The sequence below is a fragment of the Dermochelys coriacea genome, chromosome 1, assembly GCF_009764565.3.
Source record: "Dermochelys coriacea isolate rDerCor1 chromosome 1, rDerCor1.pri.v4, whole genome shotgun sequence".
Lineage (NCBI taxonomy): Eukaryota > Metazoa > Chordata > Testudines > Dermochelyidae > Dermochelys > Dermochelys coriacea.
In genome coordinates this window covers 38,905,675-38,931,484 of record NC_050068.2, presented here as the reverse complement: position 1 = coordinate 38,931,484, position 25,810 = coordinate 38,905,675, and the positions used below count along the sequence as shown (strand labels likewise).

Below are 25,810 nucleotides of genomic sequence, written 5' to 3'. Positions count from 1 at the left end.
CCTGCTAGGCCTCTTGAAAGGCACTTTGTCAGGAGGAGAAAACCAGTCTCAATATTTATTCCAGAGGAAATCTGTTAAACAGATGCTTCCAACATGCCAATATTAGTTAAGAACGTGTGGTGACAGCTGCAAATCAATCCAAAAGAATTTTTAAATTAGATTAAAAATGTATTTAATCAGTTTTATTCAAGAGTTATTGATTAATAGCTAGAGCATTCATGATGTAAATACAATTACAAACAAGAAATATTGTCCACCTTTGGGTTGTAATTGACAATTTGAGTTCGCTGGCAGATCTTGCACTAATTCTGTCTCAATTCCAGGCTGAAACTGCTTTACTTGGTCTCCAGCAAGACAAAACTTAACAATGTATCTCATTTTAACCTGACAGGTTTTGTATGCAACAAATTCATCATCCTATTGCAAGCGAAGAGAATTATTTTACAACCATAATAAAAGTTACAGGTATTCCTACAAAGACTGTAAACTGATTTAAGAGCTGATCTAAAGAGACATCTCAACTGGGATATTCAGTACGACTCTGTATGGTTTTAATACTAACGCTTTTCACTCTTCAAAGAACTCCACCTCTGTCCTCTTCTCAACCCATACCTCCTCATAACTTCTTACGCTGCCCAAACTTCACTGCTGACTGCTCCTTTTGTCTCCTTTGCTCATTCACAAATTTATGTTTTCTTTCATGCCATCCTCAACTCAGCGAGAAGCCTCACAATTAAGTTATCCAGGTGCCCAATCTCTCTCAAAAAAATTCCTTAAAACACAACTGTTCCTCAAAATAATTCCAAGAAATATTATCACTTTTCCTTCTCTGGCTGCCTTGACAGCAACTGTGCTTATTTGTTTGCATAGTATTGCACTTCTTCCTACCCTTACAGTTTAAACAATTTGGAGCAGGGAAAAGACAGTGGAACCCTCTTTCATTGTTGTTTTCTATATTCCATATGTGACAGACTGACAATATCGTGAACAAACCTTATGGAATTAAAATAAGTTTTATGGAATTAAATTAAACCTTATTGGAGTATCTATGGGGTACATTATATTAAAATGCAATTGTGTATGTGGTGTTGTGGCATTGTATGTACCTTCTGTAACAGAGAAGGAGAATGCTACTGAACTTCCTCAGTTATCAGCCTTTGAAGTCCCCCTGGGACATATGTGTACACTAATCCAAACTGGATTCTCCTGAGACCCACAAAGAAAAGACCTTTGCATAAAAAGCCTAAGTTTAAAATGACATGGGCCTTCTTCCTGATACACCAAACAGGCAGGACCCCGTTCCATGGAGTTCACCAATCCTCATGGGAACACTAGAAGAATTTAGCCTAGAGAGACCTCAAAAGACCATATGCTTGTTCTGAACTGAAACTGAGGAATTTGTGACCACAAAAAAATGGCTTCAGGTCTGTGGGCCCCCCTCACAGCTGTGGCAGGACCAAGGCAGTGCACCTTCCTGCCCCACAGCTTCATCCGGGGCTGGAGCTTGGCTGGGGCCGGAGCCTGAGCCGCCACTGTGTGCCCCACCTTGCGGATTTGGCCAGAGCTGAAGTCAGGACTGTGCACTCCTCTCCATGGCTGCAGCAGGGGCTGAAGCTGGGGCTGTGCTCCCCTCCCACAAGGCAGTGGGACTGTCAGTCCCCATGGTGCTCCTGCTGTCATTCCTTTCCCCCCACTCAGCCCTCTCTACCCTGTTATTTTTAGTAAAAGTCATGGACATGCCACAGTTCCGGTATTTTTGTTTATTGCCCGTGACCTGTGTGTGACTTTTACTAACAATAACCATGACAAAATCATAACCGTAACTGTTATCCATCTCTGAAGAAAAAGCAAGAAGGTCTGTCTATGCAGACTGATTGTGCTACAAATTACATAGAGAAGGCCAGGGAAGTGTCCAGCCTGGAAATGCATGTCTCCACCCAAGAGTGGCAAGAGCTGGAAGCCTGAGTGTCAGGTGCCCTTGCTGAACCTCTGAGGGGAAATACAGGTGCAGAAGCCCTGTGACACCATACACAAAAAAGTTTCTGTGAGTGAGCATGCCTCTAAATAACTTCTTAATGCCAGGAGTCACAGTGATCACCAGCAGGTAAGGGGAAGGAGAGCAGCAGAAAGTTTTGGGACTAAGGCACAGCAGCATCTTCCATCCATTCTGCAAATGTAACCCAAGGAGGGGGCTGAGACATGAGACCCTGACAGTAGGGAGGGACATCTCGGTAGGGCTGGGGGCAAGGCAGATCAGAAGTCTCCCTCCCAACTTTGGAGCAGCATAGCCAGTGGCAACAGGGCAGCAAAACAGCAACCTGCAACTGCTAAAAAATCCCTGCTGCTGTCAGTTATAAATAGCCCAATGGGCTGCAAAAACTGCATACTTGGCAACCTCTCTACCCTCAGTGCGGAGCAACTTTAGCAAGACTACTCAGCTCCTCTTTACTCCTTGCTGGGAGCTACTGTAGCATGACTGGGAGCCAGGATCCTCCTTGCCCTTTCCCTCTACTATGTGAAAGTGATAATTATAGGATGCAGGGGAAATTTCCTTGAAATGTAGCATTTAGCACCTATCTGAGTAGATAAGAATTGGTATATTCCAAGGAACTAGCACAATGCAAACAGTTGATAGTGGAATGAAAGTTCACTATAAGGGCATGGCTACACTGGAAACTTCAAAGCACTCCCGTGGCAGCGCTCCCGCGACATTGCTTTGAAGTGCGAGTATGGTCGTGCGCAAGCGCTGGGAGACAGTTCTCCCAGTGCACCTGGTAATCCACCTTCACGAGGGGATTAGCTTGGAGCCTGTCTACACTAGCACTTTAAAGCGCTCAGACTTGCTGCACTCAGGAGGGTGATTTTTCACACCCCGAGCCAACAAGTTAGAGCGCTATAAAATGTAAGTGTAGACAAGCCCGAAGTGAAGCAATGCTTTACTAAAGGGAAGTGTTTACACTAGGAAAAGAAGTTATGATTTACTGCTGCAACCCTGGTGGAATATGGTTTTCAGCTAGTATAGACATAGCCTAACTATGTTCAACATCCATTAAAAAAATCCTGGTTGACCCTTCCATGGCTTCAAATTCTATTGTGTATGTGGTTTATGTGACATGAAAGTCTGCTGAAATGTTGCAGAGTAATTCAGGATTCCCCCCCTCACTTTGTTAAAACCAAGTTCAATATAAAATCCCTCTCAACAATTTATAGGAAAATTCTACTGTAATATAAATTAATACTTTTCATTTAAATAGTGTCCTTCATGCCACAGTCCCAAAAGCTCTATACAAATGTTTAAAAATCCTGTGATGCAGGTATTATATGCACTTTACTGATGGGGAAATGGAGGTAAAAGTGATAGTGACTTGCCCATTGCCACATAGTAACTCAGTGGCAGAACTGGGAATAGAACCTAGGAATTCAGTCTCCCTCTGTCCAGTTATCTAACACTGGGATAATAAATCAAAGAGTTTTAAACAACCTCAGTGCCTTTTTTTGATTTCTGTACCTCAAACTCTGAATAGATGTTTGTTGTTTTACGGACTCCATGCACGCTGTCATATCCTGATGGTGCATTAGTTAATGACAAATCTTTTTTATACAAGTCCAGGCATGTTCCTAGTGCCACATTACAAACAGCCAACAATCGAGTTCCATCCATTTCACTTGGTAGAGAACACTTAATGCTTGTACTACAGTTAAAGAAAAATCACACACACAGACACATACAGTTTACATTAACATGCATTTCTATTTTAAGTTTCAAAAGAAAGAAGAAAAATGGAAAGGAATAACTTTCAACATCAAAATTATCTTAAAATTCCTCGACCACAGGGATGGGCAAACTTTTTGTCCCAATGGCCACATCTGAGAATAGAAATTGTATGGCAGGCCATGAATGTTCACAAAATTGGGGTTGGAGTACGGGAAGGGGTGAGGGCTCTGATTGGGGATGCGGGCTCTGGGGTGGGGCTGGAGAGGAGGGGTTTGGGGTGATGGAGGGTGCTCTGGGCTGGGACTGAGGGGTTCAGAGGACGGGAGGGGGATCAGGGTTGGGGCAGGAGGTTGGGGAGAGGCTCTGGGGTGCAGGCTTACCTCAAGACGCTTACCTCAAGCAGCTCCCAGAAGCAGCAGCATGTCCCTTCTCCAACTCCTACACGGAGGCGCGGCCAGGCAGCTCTGCATGCTGCCCCATCCGCAGGCACTGCCCCTGCAGTTCCCTTTGGCTGTGGTTCTTGGCCAATGGGAGCTGTGGGGGCAGTGCTTGGGGCAGAGGCAGCATGCAGAGAGGAGCCCCCTGGCTGCCCCTATGCATAGGACCCGGAGAGGGGCCATGCCACTGTTTCCGGAAGCCGTGTGGAACACCAGAGCAGGGAAAGCCCCAGACCCTGCTCCCCCATGGGAGCTCGAAGGCCAGATTAAAATGGCTGGTGGGCTGGATCTGGCCCGCGGGCCGTAGTTTGCCCATCCCCGCTCTACAACATTACAAAAAGAAACTTAAATTTCTTTAACAGTCAAAAGAACACAGAATTATAACTATGTATTTCAAACCTGATGGAATCACTGAAATAAATGTCACTCCCCAGGTTCCCAATATCAGTTCTTTCCATGCCATGATCTTCAACCACTATCTTTGGTAAAAGGAGTCCCCTAGAAAAGAAATAGCATCACAGTTAATGAAGGTAGAAGGATCCTGACATACAGTCCCATGATTAATACATACTGAGTAAATAGGGTGTCACTAATGAACCAGACAAAATACAGTTTACAGAAACCATGGAAAGGGAGTTCTGGAAAATGTTCAATAAAACAGAGACATTACTGAGTTAGTCACAATAGGGGAAATCCATAGGTGAGGTTCATCAAGAGGATATTATAGTAAATACTCCTTATTTTTCTAGTTTTAGCACACAAGAACCGCATGTTACAAAGTGAAAACAAAATAGTGATCACTGGCAAACATCCAGATTAACAATAAACTAGCACTTAACGTTTGTCTGATTATATAAAATAGTGCTACTTTTCTACAACCTATACTATGTGGAACACTGTACACTTTTCACAGACACATACATTATCCAAGCAAAACAAGGGTGGGCATAAAAGGTAGAGTGTCCAGGAGTGAAGTGCAGTTTGATCCTTAATTTTAGTCTTCTTTTATGGAAAGTAGGTCCTGTCAAACAAACCAGATTTAAACTTTTGATGAGATCACAAATTTGGTTGATATTGGTAACTCCATAGATGTTATATACTTAGACTTTTGTAAGCCATTTGACTTAGTACCGCATGACATTCTTATAAAAAAATTAGCACTATATAATATAAATAAAGCACATCTGAAATAGATTAAGAACTAACTGACAGAACTAACAGCTAACTGACAGAACTCAAAAAGCAGTTGTCAATGGGGAATCATCATCAAATGGGGATTTTTCTAGTTGGGTTCTTCATGGATTGGCACTAGGTCCAATGCTGTTCAATATTTTAAATCAGTGATTTGGAAATAAATATACAAACACTGCTGATCATATCTGAGGATGACACAAAGGTTGGCAGAGTAGTAAATAAGGATGAGGACAAAGTGAGGGCAGTCATACAGAGTGATCTGGATCAGTTGGTAGATCAGGCCCATTCAAACAAAATACATTTAAATACAACCAAATGCAAGGTTATACATCTAGGAACAAGAAACAAAGGCAATATCTACCGAATGGGGGCCAGTATCCTCAAAGCTGTGACTCTGAAAAAGATTTTGCGGTCACAGTGGCTAAGAAACTCAACATGAGCTCCTAGTGTGACATTGTGGCAAAAACGCATAACACTGTTCTTGGACGTACAAACAGAGAAGCTCTAAGATTATTCTACTTTTGTTTACAGCACTGGTGAGACTGATAACAGAATATTGCATACTGTTCTGGTGTCCACATTTTTTAAAGGATGTTGAAAGTTTGAAGCAGGCACAGAGAAAGGCCACAAAAATAATTTGAGGTCTGGAGAAAATGTCTTACAGCAAGAAACTTAAAGACCTTAATAGGTCACTCAATTACAGTGTATAAGTACCCTGACAGGGAGAAAACACATGGTACTGATGGGCTCTTTAATCTTGAGGAGAGAGGCATAACAAGAATCAATGACTAGAAGCCAAAGTCAAACAAATTCAAATTAGACACAGGGCACATATTTTTGAAGGTGATAAACCTCTGGACTAAACTTAACAAAGGAAGCGATGGATTCTCTATCTGTTGATTTCTTCAAATCAAGACTGGATGTCTTTCTGAAAGGTATGTTTTAGTTAAAAAAAAAAAAAAAAGATATTGGGCTCAATGCAGGGGTTATCAGCTGACTTGGTTTGCGAGGCTCAGGCTATAGGGCTGTTTAACAGTGGTATAAATATTCAGGCCCAGGGTGGACCCCAGGCTCTGGGACACCTCCTCTTTGTGGGGTCCCAGAGCGTGTACGACTACACCACAGCCTCGTAACCCAAGCCCCGCAAGCCTGAGTTAACTGACACAGACTAGCTGTGGGTCTTTAACTGCAGTGTAGACATACCCATAGTGGTCTGTGATATACAGGAAGTTCAACCAAACAACCTAATTGTCCCTTATTGCCTTAGAATCTATGAATTCTGTTAAGATTATGACAGAAACCAATTTTATTTGGCTATTGAAATAAAATGAACATTGTATTATTTATACAGTATCATAGGTGTGCATGGCCCTTTACAGTCAAATAAAGTTAACAGATTCTTGCCCTCAGGAGCTGCAATCAAAGAGGATGATCACATAAACACTCATTAATTAATTCAGTACTTACTACTGTGAGTAGTCCCAAAGAATTTGTTAGTACTACTACTACTACTATTGGCTGCAAATGTTTGACCCTTAATTAGATCCAACACAAAGGATGAAAATAAACAGTATGTGTGGTAAGATATGGGTTACAGCAGCAGAAGATAGTGATGTGTGCTTAATATTACATACACAGATATATTTTAAAAAATGACAGGTTTCAGAGTAGCAGCCATGTTAGTCTGTATTCGCAAAAAGAAAAGGAGTACTTGTGGCACCTTAGAGACTAACATATTTATTTGAGCATAAGCTTTCGTGAGCGACAGCTCACTTCCGATGCCACAAGTACTCCTTTTCATTTTAAAAAATAACATCTAAAAATGGAGGGCGTAGGTCAGCAATGGAAGGCTTGCTAGAAGAAGGGATATATTATTCACATTTTATTACTCTTTCCACTCTCTATTTTTTTAGTTAGTAATTAAGCTTAAACAGAACACACTGAAAAAAAATTAAGTTCTTTCTCTACTCAGGTATTTAAATTATGCTTATTACCATGATGTCTGACCACTTATATCCACCTCAGACCCATTTTCAAGAGAATATCAACTCTTTATAATTCATCTGTTCAAAAGAAAAAGGTAGATTTTTCTATTATGATGTACCCGCATAAATGTTAATGCTCAAACGTTAAAGTAAACGTTTGCTTAATGTCAAAGAAAATGATTCCTTTATAAGCCCCAAATATTAGATAAAAAAGTAAAAAGATGCGGAAAACCTTAAGGAAAAAATACTGCAAGTTCTTACTGGGAGAGAATTCCAACAAAGTTGCGCACAGATGATGCATGGAATAAGGACTGAACATTCCCAACACTGCTCAGAAACTCTGCTGTTTCACTTATTCTGCCAACTCTGTATATTTGTAGAACTTTCACTGGACAGTCACTGCAAGAAATTGAAAATGAACTTTGAGGTCATGTGAGTTAGAAAGTGTATTCAAATTCAATTAATAGCTCACGGGTGAAGAACTAATATGTACCTCATAGAAATGACTACTCTTCATTTCTTGTAATTATGAAAGAAAAACAACCAGACACAGTACAAAGGAGCATTTACTGGAAATATTAAAATATTAAAGGCAAACAGGAATACAAATTGTAATTCTATAGCAGGTATCTAATCTGTGATTGTCTGTAATTCCACAGTAGGTTTCCTCCTTTTCTATACAATGTATTTATGTTTCACAGAGTTCAAGCTATGGCACAACTGTGAAAAAAATCCAAATGTTAGTTTTCCAAAATTTTAACAAAAACAGATTTTGAACTTTCTACCTATCAGGCCTACTCATTCATTGTTCTTTTGGAGTCAACAGTCTGGGTGACCTAAGCGGAAGAGCTTCTAGCTCATGGTCTGCACAGAATGCAGCTGCATTACACTACAACTCCCAGCAGCCACTGACACTTGTCTGTTGAGGCTGGAGAAAGGACCAATGGCTGCTGGAAGTTGTTGTACACTGATTAAGGCTTAAAAGGTATTTAGGTGCCCAACTGCATGAATCAATGGGAGTTAAAGATTTTTAGGCCCCTGAGGATCTGGGCCCACAAGCTCAGTCCCGAACAATCCTGCCACAAGCTCAGCTACATACAAAATACTTACAAAACAATCTTGATGGGATCCTCTCTTAAAGATATTTAAATAAATAGTAGGAATAGGTGCTGAATCCCTCAGTAGCATGAGCAGAGAGGAATTTAGCAAAGCTTTTTTTAAATGTGCCTTTTTTGGTATCCTTTCAGATCCTGGAAGTCCAGACTTGGTGCAGATCCGTGGATCCTGCTCCATTTAATGCTCCAGCATGCTGTTTATTGATATCACTCCCAGGCTCTATCTCCGACAGGAGGCCACCTTCAGAGTTAAGATGAGGGGTAAATTTTTCAAAAGTACCTAAGTGACTTGGCTCTTAAGGCCATGTCTACACAATGGGTGCTACAGCAGTACAGCATACGCTGCTGTAACCCCATAGTGCAGATGCAGATTATAGCAACAGAAGAGATATTTTCACTGCTGTAGGAACTCCACCTCCCTGAGTGACAGTAGCTAGGACAACAGAAGCATTTTTCCATTAAACCTGTTGTATCTACACCAGAGGTTAAGTCAGGCCTTTGCACCATTTTCAAAAGTGACATTCAGTTCATTGTAAAAGCAGCAGGTCTGTAAGTAGGCACTGGATTGACTTTTGGCCTCCCTGGTTCTAGTATGCTGCAGGTCCTTCGTTTTCACCTGGCACTGCTGTGATTCCTACCATACCCCTTTGCCTGCATCCCCTGTACAATCTTTTGGCAGATTTCCATGTTTCTATGACTGCTCCAAAACTGTGTCTGCACAGTCTCTTCTCCCCACAGGCTCAGGAGATCCAATACCTACTGTCTGCTCCAAGCAGCAGCAAATCTAGTGAGTGGAGCCAGCATGGTCAGTTGTTTACAACAAGGGAGAGATAGTAGGTGTGCCTGCCAGGCTGGGCAACCAGAAAAAGACTTTAAAAAACATATAGGGGTTTTAAAGGAGCTGTAGTGGCTTCTGGTCTCTGAGACAAGTTCAAAACTGTGACCGGAGCAGTTAGCGTTAGGTATTGTGGGACAGCTGCTGGAGAACTGTTAGGGTCAACATAAGTCACACCGTGTCAATACTCATGCTGTATTAACCTCAGTATGTTGATCACAGCTCAACACCATTCAAGGAGGTGGTGTTACTGCATCCCTGTAACTGGACACTTACATCAGCGGGAGACAAATGTAAGTATAGACACATGTACAACTAAGTTGACGCAAGGCGGCTTATGTTGATCTAATTTTGTAGTGTAGACCAGGCCGCAACCTTAGGCTCTTAAGTCCCAATGACTTTCAAAGAGAATGAGGCCAGGTCTTCACCACAAAGTTTCATTGCCATAACTGTCCGTCAGGGTGTAAAAAGCCCATCCCCTCCAGCCAACATAGCTATGCGGCAACCCCCCCACCCCCCTGTTTAGATGCAGCTATGGTGACAGATGAGTGCTTCTGTCAAAGTAGACAATGTGGTTCAGGGACATGGGCAGAAAAACTCCTTTTGTCAGAGTCCTTAGTATAGATGCAGCTTATGTTGCCAGTATACCAGCAAGCCATTTGTAGTGTAGACAAGGCTATCACCTCCTAAGTACCTATGTCACTTTTAAAAAGAAAAGGAGTACTTGTGGCCACTTAGAGACTAACAAATTTATTTGAGCATAAGCTTTCGTGAATTTATTTGAGCTCAGCTGTAGCTCACGAAAGCTTATGCTCAAATAAATGTGTTAGTCTCTCAGGTGCCACAAGTACTCCTTTTCTTTTTGCGGATACAGACTAACACGGCTCCTACTCTGAAATATGTGACTTTTGTAAACAGGAGATAGGCTCCTAAGTTACTTAGGCACTTCTGAAAACTTTACCCAAGGTAGGTTTTTTGAGGATTACAAATATTTTTTAATGTCCCTACTTATGGAGCTACTTGGAGCTATATGAAGCTTCTTTTTTAGAACACTTTTTAAGCCTGCTCCTTCAACATCTATTACTACAGCAGTTTGATTTTTGAAAAAATATCTTTACAGAAAATCAAATGCAGTGTCCCAAATACTAAGATCACATACGCTCTTTAACTTTATTTCAATGAATTTATTCATTTTTCCATGTTTAATTTTACTGGTTAATTACAAGATAGGGGCTCTAGTATAACCCCAACCAATACAATTAAATAAAATCCAAATGAAATATACATTAGCAAGTAAGCTTTTTGAAAATATATAGCAAAGAACATTTAAATTTATAGTTTTTTACATGAATGAGAATTGTTTGAAAGGGGCTAAGGAGATTCTCAAAAAAGAGGGGGAGCCAGGTTTTTTAAATAACACAAGGAAAATTAAAAACAGCTGAAATAAAAATTTTACACTTAAAAAAAGATCAGCATTAAAATGCCTGAAAATAAACACTGAAATTCAGAAACAAACACAGAAGCCATAAAATCTAATTAAAACAAATTTAAAAATAGTTCCTTCCAAAAAGGAAGATTTTTTTTTTCAAAATTATTGAGGCTTTGAATAATGAAACAAAAAATAGAGCAATTTTTTCAGTCTCATTAGATACTGTCATAATGAATTTGTTTCTATTCAATCCAAATGTATATCATAGTAGAAGAAGATATATCTTATGCAGCTGATCAAAGCAAAGATGGGCAGGAAGAACAACTGGGGCCAAGATCCAGCTGTTTTTAGAGTTGGGAGTGAGCTACCAATGGCCTATCATCATGCTGGCTGTACAATCTGCAGGGCCCCAAGCAAGGACACAGCCCCAAGATGCTGGAGCTGATGACTGGGCATGAATTTCTTCCCGTCAGGTTCTGGTCTTAGGGAAGGTATGGGAGCAAGTTCTTTTCTCTTCCTTTGGTCTCAGAGATGGAGGAGGAATAAGAAACACCTGACATGCTATGCCTGCTTACTTTGCTTTTGTAAAGGCCAGCCCTGCCTACTCCACAATCCTGCTGGCTCTGGAGTGGAGTGGAGAGGAGTGTTCCAGAAGCCAAAGATCTCACTGCTGTGACAGAATCCGGTGGCCTACCCCTCATTATATGTATTTTATGCATTATTTCTATAATACTACTGAGGTCATCTTATCACTATTAAACACCCACCTGTGATTATTTTTCAACACCTGCTGTTTAACATTGAGAAATTCTTCACTCTTTGGATTGATAGCTTGTATCTTGCACCTTAAAGCCCGATATTTAGCAAGAGATGGTGGGTTAGGGCTTGACATACTTGTTTCGCAAACATTAAGCAGGTCTCTGATTAGCTAAAATATAAAGATATAAATTAGAATTGATATGTGGATAAGATATTGTAGTGATTAGTGAACAGTGTTCTAATTCTCTACATTTTTGGTGACTTCTTTTGGGGGCGGGGGTCATTTTATACTTGTTACATTTAATACAGAAAATAATCAAAACCCAGAATAAAGAAAGAGAGAGAAAATTATAGTAAAAGAAAATAATTCTCACATATTACAGTGAAATAATACTGGAACTGAAGATAAAAGCAGAGATTATTTCAATTGATCTGTTAGCATGTATAGCAAGAATGAGACCAGGTGTGGCACCTTATGTAAACAAAACGTGGCAGATAGAGTTAAACTGCTTTCATGAAACTTCAAATCAATCCAAGCCTTGGGCCATCTCACAACAACTCAGCAAACCAGTACTTTCTGTTGGTTGGCTGCCATTTTGACTTTGCTCCTAGGCTCGTCCCCACTGCCTGGCTGCCACTCAGCAGCTATCCTGTGTTGTCAGCAGTGTCACTGGCCAATCAGGAGGGCAATGGCACTAAAAGCAATGCACAAAGCTGGGCTTCACAGCCTAGGGGAGGGGGGAAAAGGTGAGGGATTGAGATCATGTTATCACAAGACTCGGAGCAATCCAATTCCCAAACCTTAGCAGGGAATTTTCCTGCTCTGAGGATGGAGACAGGGTGGGGAGGCCAAGCAACCCAGCACCAGCTTATGCCTGGAAGTGGCACACACACAAATTTTATTAATGCATATTCACAAATTCTAAGGTCAGAAGGAACCATTGTGATCATATAGTATGATCTGTATAACAAGATATCATAATGGGGCACCTAACCTGCACACAAACTAATTATACATCATTAAACTATAAAAACATTATATTGCTGCCATATCATCAGTCATGGGCAAGATTTATGGGATGTGAGACTTCTGGTATCAGAAACTTTCCTGTGGCCCAAGATAATTATTTGACCATATTTTAAATGTAATGTTTTTTTGCACCACTAGTAAGCCCCCATTGCTATTTGGATTCACAATGGAACTACATTTTAGTAGCCCTTGCAAGAGTTAAAAAATATCCTACTCACTGGTGTGACAATATTTATAAGTGACATTATACAGGACACATCAGTGCTTACTAGCAATCTGAAAGTGTTACCTGACAGAGGTCCAGTTTGTTAGATAACAGATTTTTGGTAATATTATAGTCTATTCCACTTTTGTGACATATAATTCGATAGGACTCCATCATCACTTCTTTCAGTGCCTTTCCTGCTGTTCCCTCATTCATTGCATTCTTTATTTGAAGTAGAATACCTTCCCCTTTGCTCACCTTCAAGAGAAGAGATTATTAAATATGAAATCCTGACAAAACAGTGCAACAAGCCTGAAAAAGGTAAATACTAGAAATAGAGGGTAATTTGTTTCCACACTAAGATAATACTTTTTTGTTTATTCTTTGTTATTGCAACATCAGCACAATGCCTTTTTGTATCTGAGTTTGGCATTCAAAACCAAGTGCCTGATTCTACCTTCATGCTGAGCTACTCCACAAGTAGTCATGCTGATTTCAGTAGGACTACTCACGAAGTAAGGGGAGCAGGATATACCCCAAGTATATAATAAAAAAGAACATGGATTTGATTAGCTGGCAAATGCCTTTTAGTTACTTGTAAATTCACAAGGTCAGACTAACTCTTTATTAAATAATGGAAAACAATCCCAGAGGGTTTATGGTTGGAAACTACAAGAAGATAACAATAAATGTTAATGAAACTTCTAAATCATTAGTTTATCCAAAGGTACGTAAGGCAAACACCTATTTATAGCAAGAGTTTGAAGATTGCACTGAAGTACCATTATCCATTTGACATTCTGTCCACGTTTGAAATAAAACAGGAAATAGATTTGTTCACATAACTGTACATAGCTGTACTGAATTTCAATATAGCTGTTATTTGTAATACATTCCCATTTGATCCTTTCTGCAGAATGCCATGTGATAGTTTGATGATCACAGAGCAGTAGGGAAGAGGCAAACTTCAATATAAGTTACACAAACCATACGCAATATCCAGTAGTGTAATAGTGGTGACATAAGCAAGGGACTTCATAAACGAAGTTGTACTCTGGATCAATACTGATCCAAGGTTGGTCCTTGCTTCACAATGGTCCTTTGGCAACATTGCTAACTGAACCACAGCTTTTAAATTCTTATATTTTAAAAATTTAAGACTATTCTTAGGAAATTGCACATAATGATGTTTCTGTTACAAATTAACTACTTTGGCAGTGAAGCCAGTCAGAATATATGAATTTTATCAAATTAATTCTTACAGAGGGACACATTGGGATACAGACCTTTTCACTTCTAGGACTGTGGTTCGTATCTTACCTACACTGGCAATGATTGAATGTTATCTACCAATACCTGGTAACTTATGTAAAATGAATAGGAAATTGCAGTAGACAGACTCCCACGTCTCCACATCAAATGGTATGTCTAAATTTATTTAATTTATATATTAATTGATTTATAAAATGCACCCACCACAGTCTCTGGATACATATATACACACATACACATTAGATACAGTTGTGGAGGTGTGTTTAAATACAACTGTATCTAGTATAATTCTGATCCCAGATTGGAAAGGGCAAAATACTCTTGCTTGGAAACAAAATACTTACATTAATACTTAGATAACACTGGTTCCTAAAGAGTCATCATTTCTAAGCAAAATTAACTTACATCATTTAGGCTGATGTTGTTTACTGGTTCAAGTAGTAAATGGTCCAAATGACCAAGTGCTTCTGCCCAGATCAGTTTCACAAAAGCACTAATTTCTTGGTATAAAATGCTTGAATTTATGGCTTCTTCTAGAAGTAGCTGCAGTAAATAAATATCAATTAATAAAAGAAAAAGAGATGCAGAACTTGCTCCTCCAATTCTCACACTGGTAAAACTCCCATTGATTTCCTTGTTCTGATAAGCGATATACTACAGTATATGTGTTAACATTTACTATGACTTATTTAGGCCAATTGACTTGAATGGGAGACTTCCTTGCAAAAAGTCTTCTGGATGGGGAGCATAGCAAAGCATGAGGTCATGTTCTTGCTTGAAAGTTGAGTGGGATATCTGATAATGAATGGGATTTATTATTAAAAGATAGTGCAAACAAGCTCCAGATGAGGTGATATATTCTGCCAGCTCTGCTGGAAGAAACTCCACAAAAAGCTCTACTACACTGCAATTCTTTCTCCTTTCCCTTTAAAACATCCCCAAACCACTTTCATCACAGCCATAACTCTTGTGAACAATTTTTCTAATCAATTCCCTAAACTTGTACTGAGTCTCTGTCTTGCACAGACTCTTCAGCTAACTCAATTGCTCCCTGCTCCTTCTTTCCTTTCCTCCATTATTCTTTGTGACAGACTACCCCAAAATTGCTTCCAACACCTTTCCCAATCTCAGTGAGGGCAGGAACCAATCAGCTGCTGATTAATGGATCTGTTGCGTATACAATGAATAGGACAACGGACTGCAAACAGTAAGCTTTGCTAGAATGGACTGCATGTCCCTACTATTTTATTTATTATGCAGTTGATTCCTGTAAGTTCAGGATGGATGGATTGAAAATGATTGTTGTCTTCACTTGGGGTGCATACTATTTCTCCTGTTTCAAAAAGCTGCAAAAAATTGTATACGTTTATCACAGACACTCCTCTCATACAGGTAAAAACTGGGGATGCAGAGCTAGAGAAGAAAGGAGGGGCCATGAAAACCAGTGCAATCCATACATCCAAAGCAGCTAAAGAAAGTATGGAGAGATTTTCTAATGTGTACTGAAGAACATCATTAAAATATTTGCTTTTGGGGTTTTTTTTGCAGTATGTTTGAGCTCCAGTGGTTGCCATAAAGTCAATGTTTTCCAACAGTTACTGCACAGCAGCATCAGACATAACACAATGTTTCTTTATGCTTAGAATAGGAAAGAACTGTTGGAAGATTTAGTAAAGCTTTAGTGACAACAGCTGTATTGCTTCAGAGAAAACAATACAAGGGATTCTAACATTTCCTGGATATAGGTGATATTATCTCAAAGTCAGTTTTGTGTCAACATGTAGTTTAGCTTATCTGGGGCAAAGGCGAGGGTAGATTGCTTACAGTAAAAAGGTACATGGCAAAAACTTTGTATCACACTACATCTATTTTCAATAGCAGATAGACAATCAAACCTATTTGAAAAATACTCCTGGGGCCAGAATCCAACTCACTGTTGTCAATGGGAGTCTTCCTACAGACTTCAGTGGAAACTGGATCAAGGCTATGAACATAAGAAATGAGTGAAAATTCTGGCACTTGAAAACATCAAATTGTACAATATTCTGATATTATTTTTTGGGCACAACTCCCACTGACTTTGATGGAGTATTCTATGTACTTACCTACGGTGGAATAAGGATACTGGGAATTCTCTACAGAGTGATCAATTAAATTTGCTTTTCATATGTTAGAGTGAAGTAATGTAAACCATTAGATCATTATTCCTAAAAATCTTTTAAAACATTAGCACATAAATACCATTTTCCATAACCTATTATATTCTACTACTTAAATCTAAACCATAATCCTCACGCTCAGAGAATCAGAAACTAATATAAATCATGAAGACCAGAAGAATACAAACAAATAAGTCATGCTAACCTCTTGTAATTTCGTAGAGGCTAAATTGTCTGCACCTGGTGGAAAGGTTTCTCTTAATAGAAAATCCTGGTTCTTCAAATCTTCAACATAAATCTCATAATTTTTTCTTACTTCTTCAGAAGTCTTAGTTGCTATGAACTGTTTTTTACTCTGTGAATGACAACATCAAAATACATAAGAAAAAGAAGATTTACAGAAGTGTTCCAGTTTTCTGGCATGTCACACTACCAGCTGAGAGACTTGTATGTAAAGTTAATTTAGAGCTCTAGCAGAACAGGTTTTTAGAGTGTGATGGGGTGTATAAACCCTACATTGGGACAGAAGGGGTTGAAGAGCAGTTCTGGGCCCAGATGACTCCACCCCTCCATACATACAGAGCTTGCTTCAGTTGGAGGACAATCTTAAAAGGGAAACAGACAATTTGGAAGAGGGGAATAACCTTTTTGGACATAGAAAAAGCCTATGATGTGTTATGGAGAGTACGACTACTTCATAAAGTAGGCTCCATGGGTATTATAGGAAGAATGTATATATAGGTATGGGACTTCAGCAAATGAACAAGTCTGAATAGGGAAAGCTTTTTCCAACACATACACAATTGCAAATGGAACTCCACAGGGCAATGTAATTAGCCCAACCCTCTTTAACATCATGATAAATAACCTCCCCAAGGAGATGAGTACAGGAATACGGATCACATTATTTGTTGATGTCTTGTGTCATATGGACCAAAAGCAGAAACGTTTATTCTTTTGGCAGTGCTTTCAATTATGCACTTAAGGGAAGTGCAGAATAGGGAAACAGGTGGGCCTTCAAATTCTCCATAGACTAAACTAAGGGAATGATTGATGTTCACAACAAGAAAAATCCAAACAGATGTAAAGTTATAGCTACATGATTGCCTCTCATGGACCATATGGAAAATATTAAAGCACAAAGGTAGAGTTAAGTTACTTAAAAGTATCTCTGGAACATACTGGGAATGGATAAGAAAAAAATGGAAGTGCTATGCAGAACAGGAATTAGACCACTTATTGAGTATGGATGCCAAGACTTTAGGTCAGCAGTGAATACAAATCTGAGAAAACTAGACTATATCCAAGTACAGCCATTGTATATTGCATGTGGTGCCTTCATTCTTATGCCTCTATGTTCATTACAGAAGGCAGCTAGTGAAGTGCCTATCACTCTTAGAATGAAGTTCTTAGACTTAACCTTGTGGGCCAAAGTACTAGGTAACACTCAGCGAATATATAATGATTATTTGGAATTAAGTGGAGACTAAGTAGGGCAAAAATTCAAAGTTCCCCAGGTAACCAGGGTACAGAAGTGGATAAAAGATCTTAATGAAAAAGAAGGACTAAAAGAGATCAAAATCTACAGCTATTGGGAAACTTCTCTATCATTGGAAAACCATTCCCCCTGAGGTAGGCATGAAATAATATAATGAAATAAATAAAAGGAGAAGAATGATAAATATACAAGATATAAGAAATCAATATATTTGTGATAAGTGGGGACACTATGGCCATATATATACAGATGGTTCAAAAGACGAAGGAACAGGAAGAGTGGGAACAGCTTTCTGTGTATCTTCACTCAGACTCAAGAAAGTTCTAAGGCTAACTAATTTTGTATCCGTTTTTACAGTTTAGCTAACACGGATTATGATAGCATTAAACTGGGCTTTAGATGTGTGGTCAGCTGCCCTGGCCATCTTCTCTGATTCCTTATTATGACAGCAGGCAATTTACAATGGAAAGTCTGACATCAGAAATGATATTCTGAATGCAATATTACTGCTTACAACCAAACTGGCGCAACTGGATATAACAATAGTAATAGCATGGATTCCGGTGCATGTAGGGATAGCAGGTAAAAGATCGGAAGACAAACAGGCAAAAGGGCTATTAATTGTGAACAAATTGACCAAGGAATCTCCTTAAGCAAACTGAAATTTAAACACCTAATGAAAAATAAATTAAGGAAGGAATGTCAAGAACTGTGAGCAAACTAAATGAAGGGGAGAAAATTCCAAGTAGTATGCCAAACAGTTGACAATGTTGATATAATCCAAGACCCTGAAAGGAAGAACAAAGTGGTTCTTTTTAGAATTCTAACAGGGCATTGTGGGTAAAGCAGTAATTTATTTCTAATTAACAAGAATAAAGATGAATTATGTGTAACAGGTCCAGGAAATGATAGATCATATTCTTTGGGATTGTAAAAACTGTACCAGTGAAAGGAGGTGTTTATACACAAAACTCAGAGGCCTTAAAATAATAAAATTTTCCTTGAAACAACTATACAAGGAAACAAGGAAAATGGGGGCCCAATAAATAAAACTTTTCTGCAATTCTTTAAGAATACTGAGAAAGGTGCAAGATTCTAAGCCAAGAACAAGGTATGAAGAAGAAGGGGGGAGACCTACCTTGGGAGCTCCTAAGTAAGAATGCAGCAGGAGTCCTGGCTGAAAGAGTAGTTCTGCTAGCAGCAGTTACCCCAGGCCCTAAAGGAAGAGCTAGCCATTCCCTAAGAGTAGGGAACGTTTTGCTCTAGCTTCTGGAGGATCACTTAATGAGACATTTGACCAAACCTTGGACTGGGGAAGCAAGTGGTACGAAGTGGCTTAGGGAGGCAGTCCTGAAGCGGGTATATGCTATCCCTGCCTATCATAGGGGAGCTAGGTCAGAGCCTGGTGGAGAGAGAGGGCTTGGCTCCCCTACCAACTGCCCTTTGTGTGGAGGGGCATATATCCCTTTGTCCCCCGCAATCTAGGAGAGAAGGAGAGTACAGAGATATTGTAAGCCTTGAGTCAAGACTGTGCCACCCACAGGAGTCCGAAGGTGGGCTGAAGACCTTTTCTTTTCTGGGGGCATTGGACTGTATCTATTTTGCTGGACTCCGTTACCCTGAAAGGAAGTGAATGCAATTGGTGACCCAGCCAGAAGGCCTAGATGCTATCTACCAAAAGGTGGACCGCCTTGCATTAGAACAATTGCTGGAGGGGGATGCTGGAAACGGAGCAGAGCTGGCACCCAGTGGTATAACCACTAGGAAGCACCACCTGTACATGTAATCCCTGTCACACAAGGTACGTTTACACTGCAATATAAAACCTGACCTAGTCTCAGAGCCCAGGTCAACTGACTTGGGCTAGTGGGACTCAAGCTGTGAGGTTAAAAATAGCACTGTAGATGTTTGAGCTCAGCCTGAAGCCCAGGCTCTGAGAGCCCCCTCCCTTGAGGGGTCTCTCAGTCCAGGCTCCAGCCCAAGCCGGAACATCTAATCTGCAATTTTTAGCCCCACAGTCCGAGCCCAAGTCAGCTGACTCGGGCCAGCTGCAGCTGTGCCCCAGGTCTTTTACTGCAGTGTAGACATACCCAAAGAGGCAATGTTTTTAGGATTGCTGGAGAAGAACCAGAGAGTCAGGAAGGGAAAGCATGCTGCATTACTCACAAAGTCTGTAATGGCTGGGTAGATTCTTAAAAATAAATGACAGGAAAAGTCATTTTACCAACTTTGAAGTGACAGGACTGGCAAATAATTGGCTCCAAGCAGGGTCCTTGATGTGACACAATGGGCCAAATTCATCCTGGTTTACATTAAAATAATTGATCTCATTTGTAATACACTAATATTGGCTTCAATAGTCACAAGAAAGATTAATTAGCCTCATTGTGTCTGGGAGCCTACTTTCAGTCAGTTATGTCAGTCAAAAGCTAATAGAATGACTTTTTCTTTTATTTATATTTAGTAATCTGATTGCAAACAAGAATTACAAGCATCTGGAACTATGGGATGGATTTAATAAATACACTGAAATAAACTAACAAATAAACTTGTAATAAGGACAAAAACCAGCTCATACCTTGAATCCATCTGACATGCTGAAGTGTGCAGCTACTCGAAAGGAAAACTCACATGATTCCTGGGAACACTGCAATTCAATAACTACAACTTGTTTGCCTTTCTCAGTACTAATCTGAAAGAAACAACAACCCTTTTATTTCAATACATGTCCTGTTCATACTGTCATTAACGTTTTCTTCAACTGTTTGTTGTCATAACATATACTTCCCCACGTCCCACTCATTGTATATGGAACCATCATGATTTACTGCTATGAAAGCATTAGTGGAATGTACAGCATTTATTTACTATTTTCATTACCACAGCACCCAGAAGCTCCAGTCAGTATCAGAGCTTCACTGTGCTGGACAATGTACAATTTCTTCTATATTTTGAGATCTGAAAGTCTTCTCCATGTTGAAATGAAAACTTACTGTATTTTAATTACATTTAATTTATTTATATAAAATCTTTGTTAACTGTACAAACTGCCAGAAGAATATACACATTACTGTAATGTGTTACCTTGTGGGATGCTATAGTGATAAAAATTAGAGTTTTGTTTCAAGTAAAGTTAGGCTGCACTGAAAGATGCACTACTTTAAATTTGTTTGTCAATAGTGTTCTTTGTTTTTATGACCCTGATGGAATAATTATTTGTAAAATTAAAGCAAAAAATTAAAGTAATGCATACAGAACTGCAAACCATTTATTGATCCTACAGCATTCTATTAACATAAGAGATGTCACTAAAAATGCTTACTTTTTCAAGGGCATCATATTTTGCAACTTCAAAATCTTGTGGAAAATAAGGAATATCTTATTTTCTGTATAAAATCTGAAATCAGAAAAATTGAAATTCTCTTAAACATTTTAAAATAAATCTTTGAAATTAGTAATTTTACAAGGTTGCAGCATCACACTAAGGGCCTACACTTATACAATGTAAGCATATTTTCCCACAGCCCAGAAAAAACAAAAACTTATTCTGAACAAGTAAACATCACTGCCACACAAGCTGCTGACCTTCACTGAAAGATCATAGATACTTTGACTGATCAGTGCGTCCAAACTGAAGCTGAACATGGAGATTGGCTTTCAACCTTGCTTATCTTGCAAAAAACATTGGGCAACCAAATGAACAAATGTGATTTACCAGCCTGGCCCACTAATTTGCTAAATGCATTCTCTGGTTTTGCCCATCCAGTTGCATTTTAGCAATCCTAAATAGCAGTGGGAGATTAATTCCCACCCTGTCCTTAGACTTTAAATATATGTCCTAATATTAAAGTCATGCCTTTCAACATCAAGTATTTTAAGCAAATAAGTATAATTTGTAACTGATTCACTCCTAGAAAATAATTAACATCTAGTCTACCACTGATGGCTTTTAATGCAAGTGAAATATGCATTTTATTAATAAGTTTTAAAAAATGTGAGTATCTGAGTTGTTTCTTCTTATGCAACTTGCTCTTTCCTTAATTACAGTAACAAGCAGCCCTTTGCTCTCAACTGGCATCGGAGTAACTTCAATGCACACGATATTCAGTTGTGCTGGGGGCTTTATGGTAGCTGCAGGTGCTCAGCACTTCTGAAAATCAGTTTAATTGAGTGCTATGTGACAGAAGGACCAGACAGAAATGTAAACAAAAAGTCTGTTTTAGCAGAGAAATTCTGTAGCCAGAGAAATGGCTATAGTGAACAAAACTCTAGTGTAATGTAGTATGGACTTTTAAAATCATAATCAATTATTTTACATGATAATATTATCATAATAATTAGAATAAATAACTATATTTTATGTTATAATATTAAATTTTTTAAACACAGAGCTTGAGCCCACAGTCTTTTCTGCCTATTCAATTCCCAATTAGATCAATGGAAGTTTTGCATGTACCAGGGATGCAGGATTGAGTTATATGTGTCTATTTAACCAATACAAAACTCAAGAAAGTCAAAGTTAAAGGTGACCTGAAAATGGGGGAAAATCTGTTTTTTTTTTGCTGTCTTAAGATGTATTAAAAAAAAAAGGCCAGGAGGTTGTCTTTCAGAAAAAGTGCCATGGGGTTTTTTGAATCAGAAATCTCCAGTTTGAATTGCCTGCTTTTGATGGAGGACTCTCTGGACTGCTTGAGAACTAGCAGATTAGAATGTCGCAAGAGATAAAAATCTGACAAAATGGAAGGGGAATGGATTTTAGTCAGATTGTTTTGTAACACCTATTTAACTCAAACTCCTGGCAAATGCTTGGGAGAAATGGCTCTATTTATGAAAGATTCAATATCCTTGCCTCTAACTGAAAGCTTATACAGTTCTCTAGGCCTCTAGCATCATTAAGGAAGACAACCTTTACCACTCCTGATATTAAAAAGCTAAAAATATATAAGAAAAAGCACAATGTTTTTTATTCCATTTGTCTTTGCAGGTCACCTTTCAAATAACTGCTTCACAGTCAGCTCATTCTGTTGTGCAATGATACTACAAAATTAAATGGAATGCAAGATCCTCATCAGTTTCAAGACTGCCACATAGAAGACTATCGTCAGTAACCTGAGTGAACCAGTGATGGAGTATCATTCAGCATTAAGAATGTCCTGCTTTTTGTTAAGACAGTGCTTTAAAGATACTTAATGTCAATATCTGTTTTTTGCATATCCTTAGTTCATTCTTTTTTCTTTCAAAAAAAAATGAAGTCTTCATTAGAAATGTGAGATGCAGTATTGTCACCCAACACCTCATGAAAGCACTTTCATAGCTTTTATGGTCTGGAATATAGCAACTTAAATAGGAGGATTACATTTGTATGCTAAAGATACTTGTAAAACTTGTTTTAAAAATAAAAAAAGGGTTTGTCTACACAACGGGACTATAAGCTCTATGATGGTGTGATTTCTAAGCGCATTAACATGTTGTGTATTAACCGGTTCATGTATACTGATGGCTAAAGGTTCCCTAGTTCACTTTAACATAATACTGTTTCAAACAGCACTACCTTAAAGCATATGATCAGGGTCTATCGGACCAATTAATGCTCAATATGTTAATGCACTCTAGAAATCACAACCCTATACAACACATCACCCTATTGTGTGGAAAAGACCAGTGCAGGGCACAACCAAATTAAACTACATTTTTAGCTACAGTGAGGTCTAGAGCAGTGGTTCTCAAAGCCGGTCCGCCGCTTATTCAGGGAAAGCCCCTGGCGCATCGGACCTGTTTGTTTACCTGCCACATCCACAGGTTCGGCCGATTGCGGCTCCCACTGGCCACAGTTCGCCGCTCCAGGCCAATGGGGGCTGCGGGAAGGGCGGCCAGCACATCCCTTGGCCCATGCTGTTTTCCGCAGCCCGCATTGGCCTGGAGCAGCGAACTGCGGCCAGTGGGAGCTGCGATTGGCCGCACCTGCAGACACGGCAGGTAAACAAACCGGTCCGGCGTGCCAGGGACTTTCCCTGAACAAGCAGCGGACCGCCTTTGAGAACCACTGGTCTAGAGAATTGAGCTGGGAGCCAAAACTTTCTGAGTTCTGATCCCAGCTCTGCCTCACAGTTCTCAGTATGTTCTTGGAGAAGGTACTTGTGGATAGCCCTGCACTGGTATGCGAGACAAAAGAGAAGACACAAGGCAACTTCCCTTTTCTTCTGTAACACTACAAAAGAACCAGAGGCAATCAGAACAGCAGTAGTGGCAGAACTGCTTGGCTTTCTGAAAGTGGACAGGGAGGGAGAAGGGGACTACCCTGTACTGGCTACCTAACCACAAGAGGAATCCCTTGTACATTGTACCTTGTAAGAGTTTGGTAGAGCTCCAGAGTGCATGTCCAGGGGAATTCTAATGGAAACATCCAGAATTCCTCCAGGAAATCCTGTTGTTGTGGGCCCCACAACAACTTCCCTTCAAATGCAGCTAGTGACTCAGAGTAACAATATAGACCCTCAGCATCAGTTTATACTTCTGTAAAATGAGGATAATATTTATTCACCTACCTCACAATGGAAATGTTTGTAAAGTCAGTGGGGGTTTTGCTACTAACTTCACTGGGGGCAAGCTCAGATCAAAATCAGAGATTATTATTAATTATTGTTATTATTTTTAATGCATCTTTTCTAAAACTCTCAAGATCCTAGGCTGCATTACAGAATAACAGCCTCTAAAATTTCTGTGTCATTACTTAACCCAGAAGCAAGTTAGAGCTTTTACGAGTGGAAAGAAAAAGCACTCAAAAACGTTAGGGTTTTAGAAATTATTAAGTCTTTCGGGCTGTTGGCCGGGTTTTCAAAAGTAAATGTAAATTTCACACACTTATATATCTCAAAAACATTAGTCAACATGAAGAAACAATTATATCTGAAGTTGCAACGTGCTAACACTTTGTGCATACACTGAGCTGGAACAAAAGTCAAATCAAATCTCAGAACTAGGATTCAAAAGCAAAAATGGTTTCTTAATTAAAACAAGATACGAGAGCTCTATATATGGTCATGTATATAAAATATAGAAAATAGAGAAAGGTTCAGGTTTTTTAAAAAGATACTGTTGTCAAGATAGTGTCCAATCTGTAGAAGTCACCAAAGTAACTTTGTGGGGCCTACAGAAGCTGGGGCACGGTTTTGTTCTTTTTCTTTTTAAAATATTATAAGGAACATATGCGACAGGTATCCCTTGAATGATTTATTACTAATGATTCCTTCTAGCTCTCAAAAATTAGAAGAGCAACCTCTGTTTATCCCCAAATAGGATCTACCTAAGAAGACAATAAGCAAATATTTCACATCATGTGAGACACTTTGTCTAAGGACCACAGATCAGCCAAAGTTGAGCATTCTTCTCCCAACTATAGAAACTAAATGGCTAAAATGAGAGTATTGTTAATTACATAGGCAAGTATCTCAGAATTTGTAAATGGGTAAACCTCTTTCTTTTTCCACTACCTAGCTAATTAATTCCATATTACTAAGCAAAGGTCACTTCTATCTCTCCTGTGCAGAGTGTTTTCACCCCAAACTGACTATAAACTATATACTGTGTTTTTTGTAAATCAAATATACTGTGAATAATTTGTCCTTAACCTCAAATTAGCATCTGCACAGCTGTTTGCCTTGTGAGTCAGATATATATCCTTCCATATGTGAAAAATGCCTCTTATTCTATTATAAATCCTAAATAATGTGAAATACTTATGTATAATCAAATAATGTATGGAGTATGTCCTCCAAACTTAGAAGATTGTAAAGATTTTGTTGGTTTTCATTGTAAATAATTGTTACACTCTAGAATAGGACTCTTCTGGCCGATGGAAGGAGAAATGTTAAAAAGACATAAACCAGGGTATAACTCTGGGATATTAAGAGAAATTGCTTAGATTGGGGGAATCCCAATTGATAGTAGGGCCAAAATACTTGAAATCAAAGGTGAATTAAAATGTATTGGGGCCCTGGCACAAAGAACATTGCCCCCTTACACAGCCCATGATACCATGCCCTCTGCTCCCTCCCTTCCCCCCATGGCCCTGCCTCTTGTCCTGGTCGGAAGTCAGGCAGTGGTAAGAGCTGCCCAAGGAGCCTGGGCTGCTGTGGGGACCCCTGGACCCTCCACCTGTCCTGGATACCAGCCACGGG

At 39.4% G+C, this 25,810-nt stretch overlaps 1 protein-coding gene across 1 annotated transcript in view; it reads right to left on the bottom strand.

Moving 5' to 3' along the window:
• The window catches only part of PARP4 (poly(ADP-ribose) polymerase family member 4), a 103,756-nt gene that overhangs the window by 59,379 nt on the left and 18,567 nt on the right, over positions 1-25,810 (bottom strand). Inside the window, 11 exon segments of the mRNA XM_043505061.1 lie at positions 258-417; positions 3,509-3,692; positions 4,552-4,650; positions 7,593-7,730; positions 11,478-11,638; positions 12,789-12,962; positions 14,382-14,519; positions 16,341-16,490; positions 20,212-20,325; positions 20,956-21,014; positions 21,017-21,030. Coding sequence (XP_043360996.1) covers positions 258-417; positions 3,509-3,692; positions 4,552-4,650; positions 7,593-7,730; positions 11,478-11,638; positions 12,789-12,962; positions 14,382-14,519; positions 16,341-16,490; positions 20,212-20,325; positions 20,956-21,014; positions 21,017-21,030 — 1,391 coding nt within the window.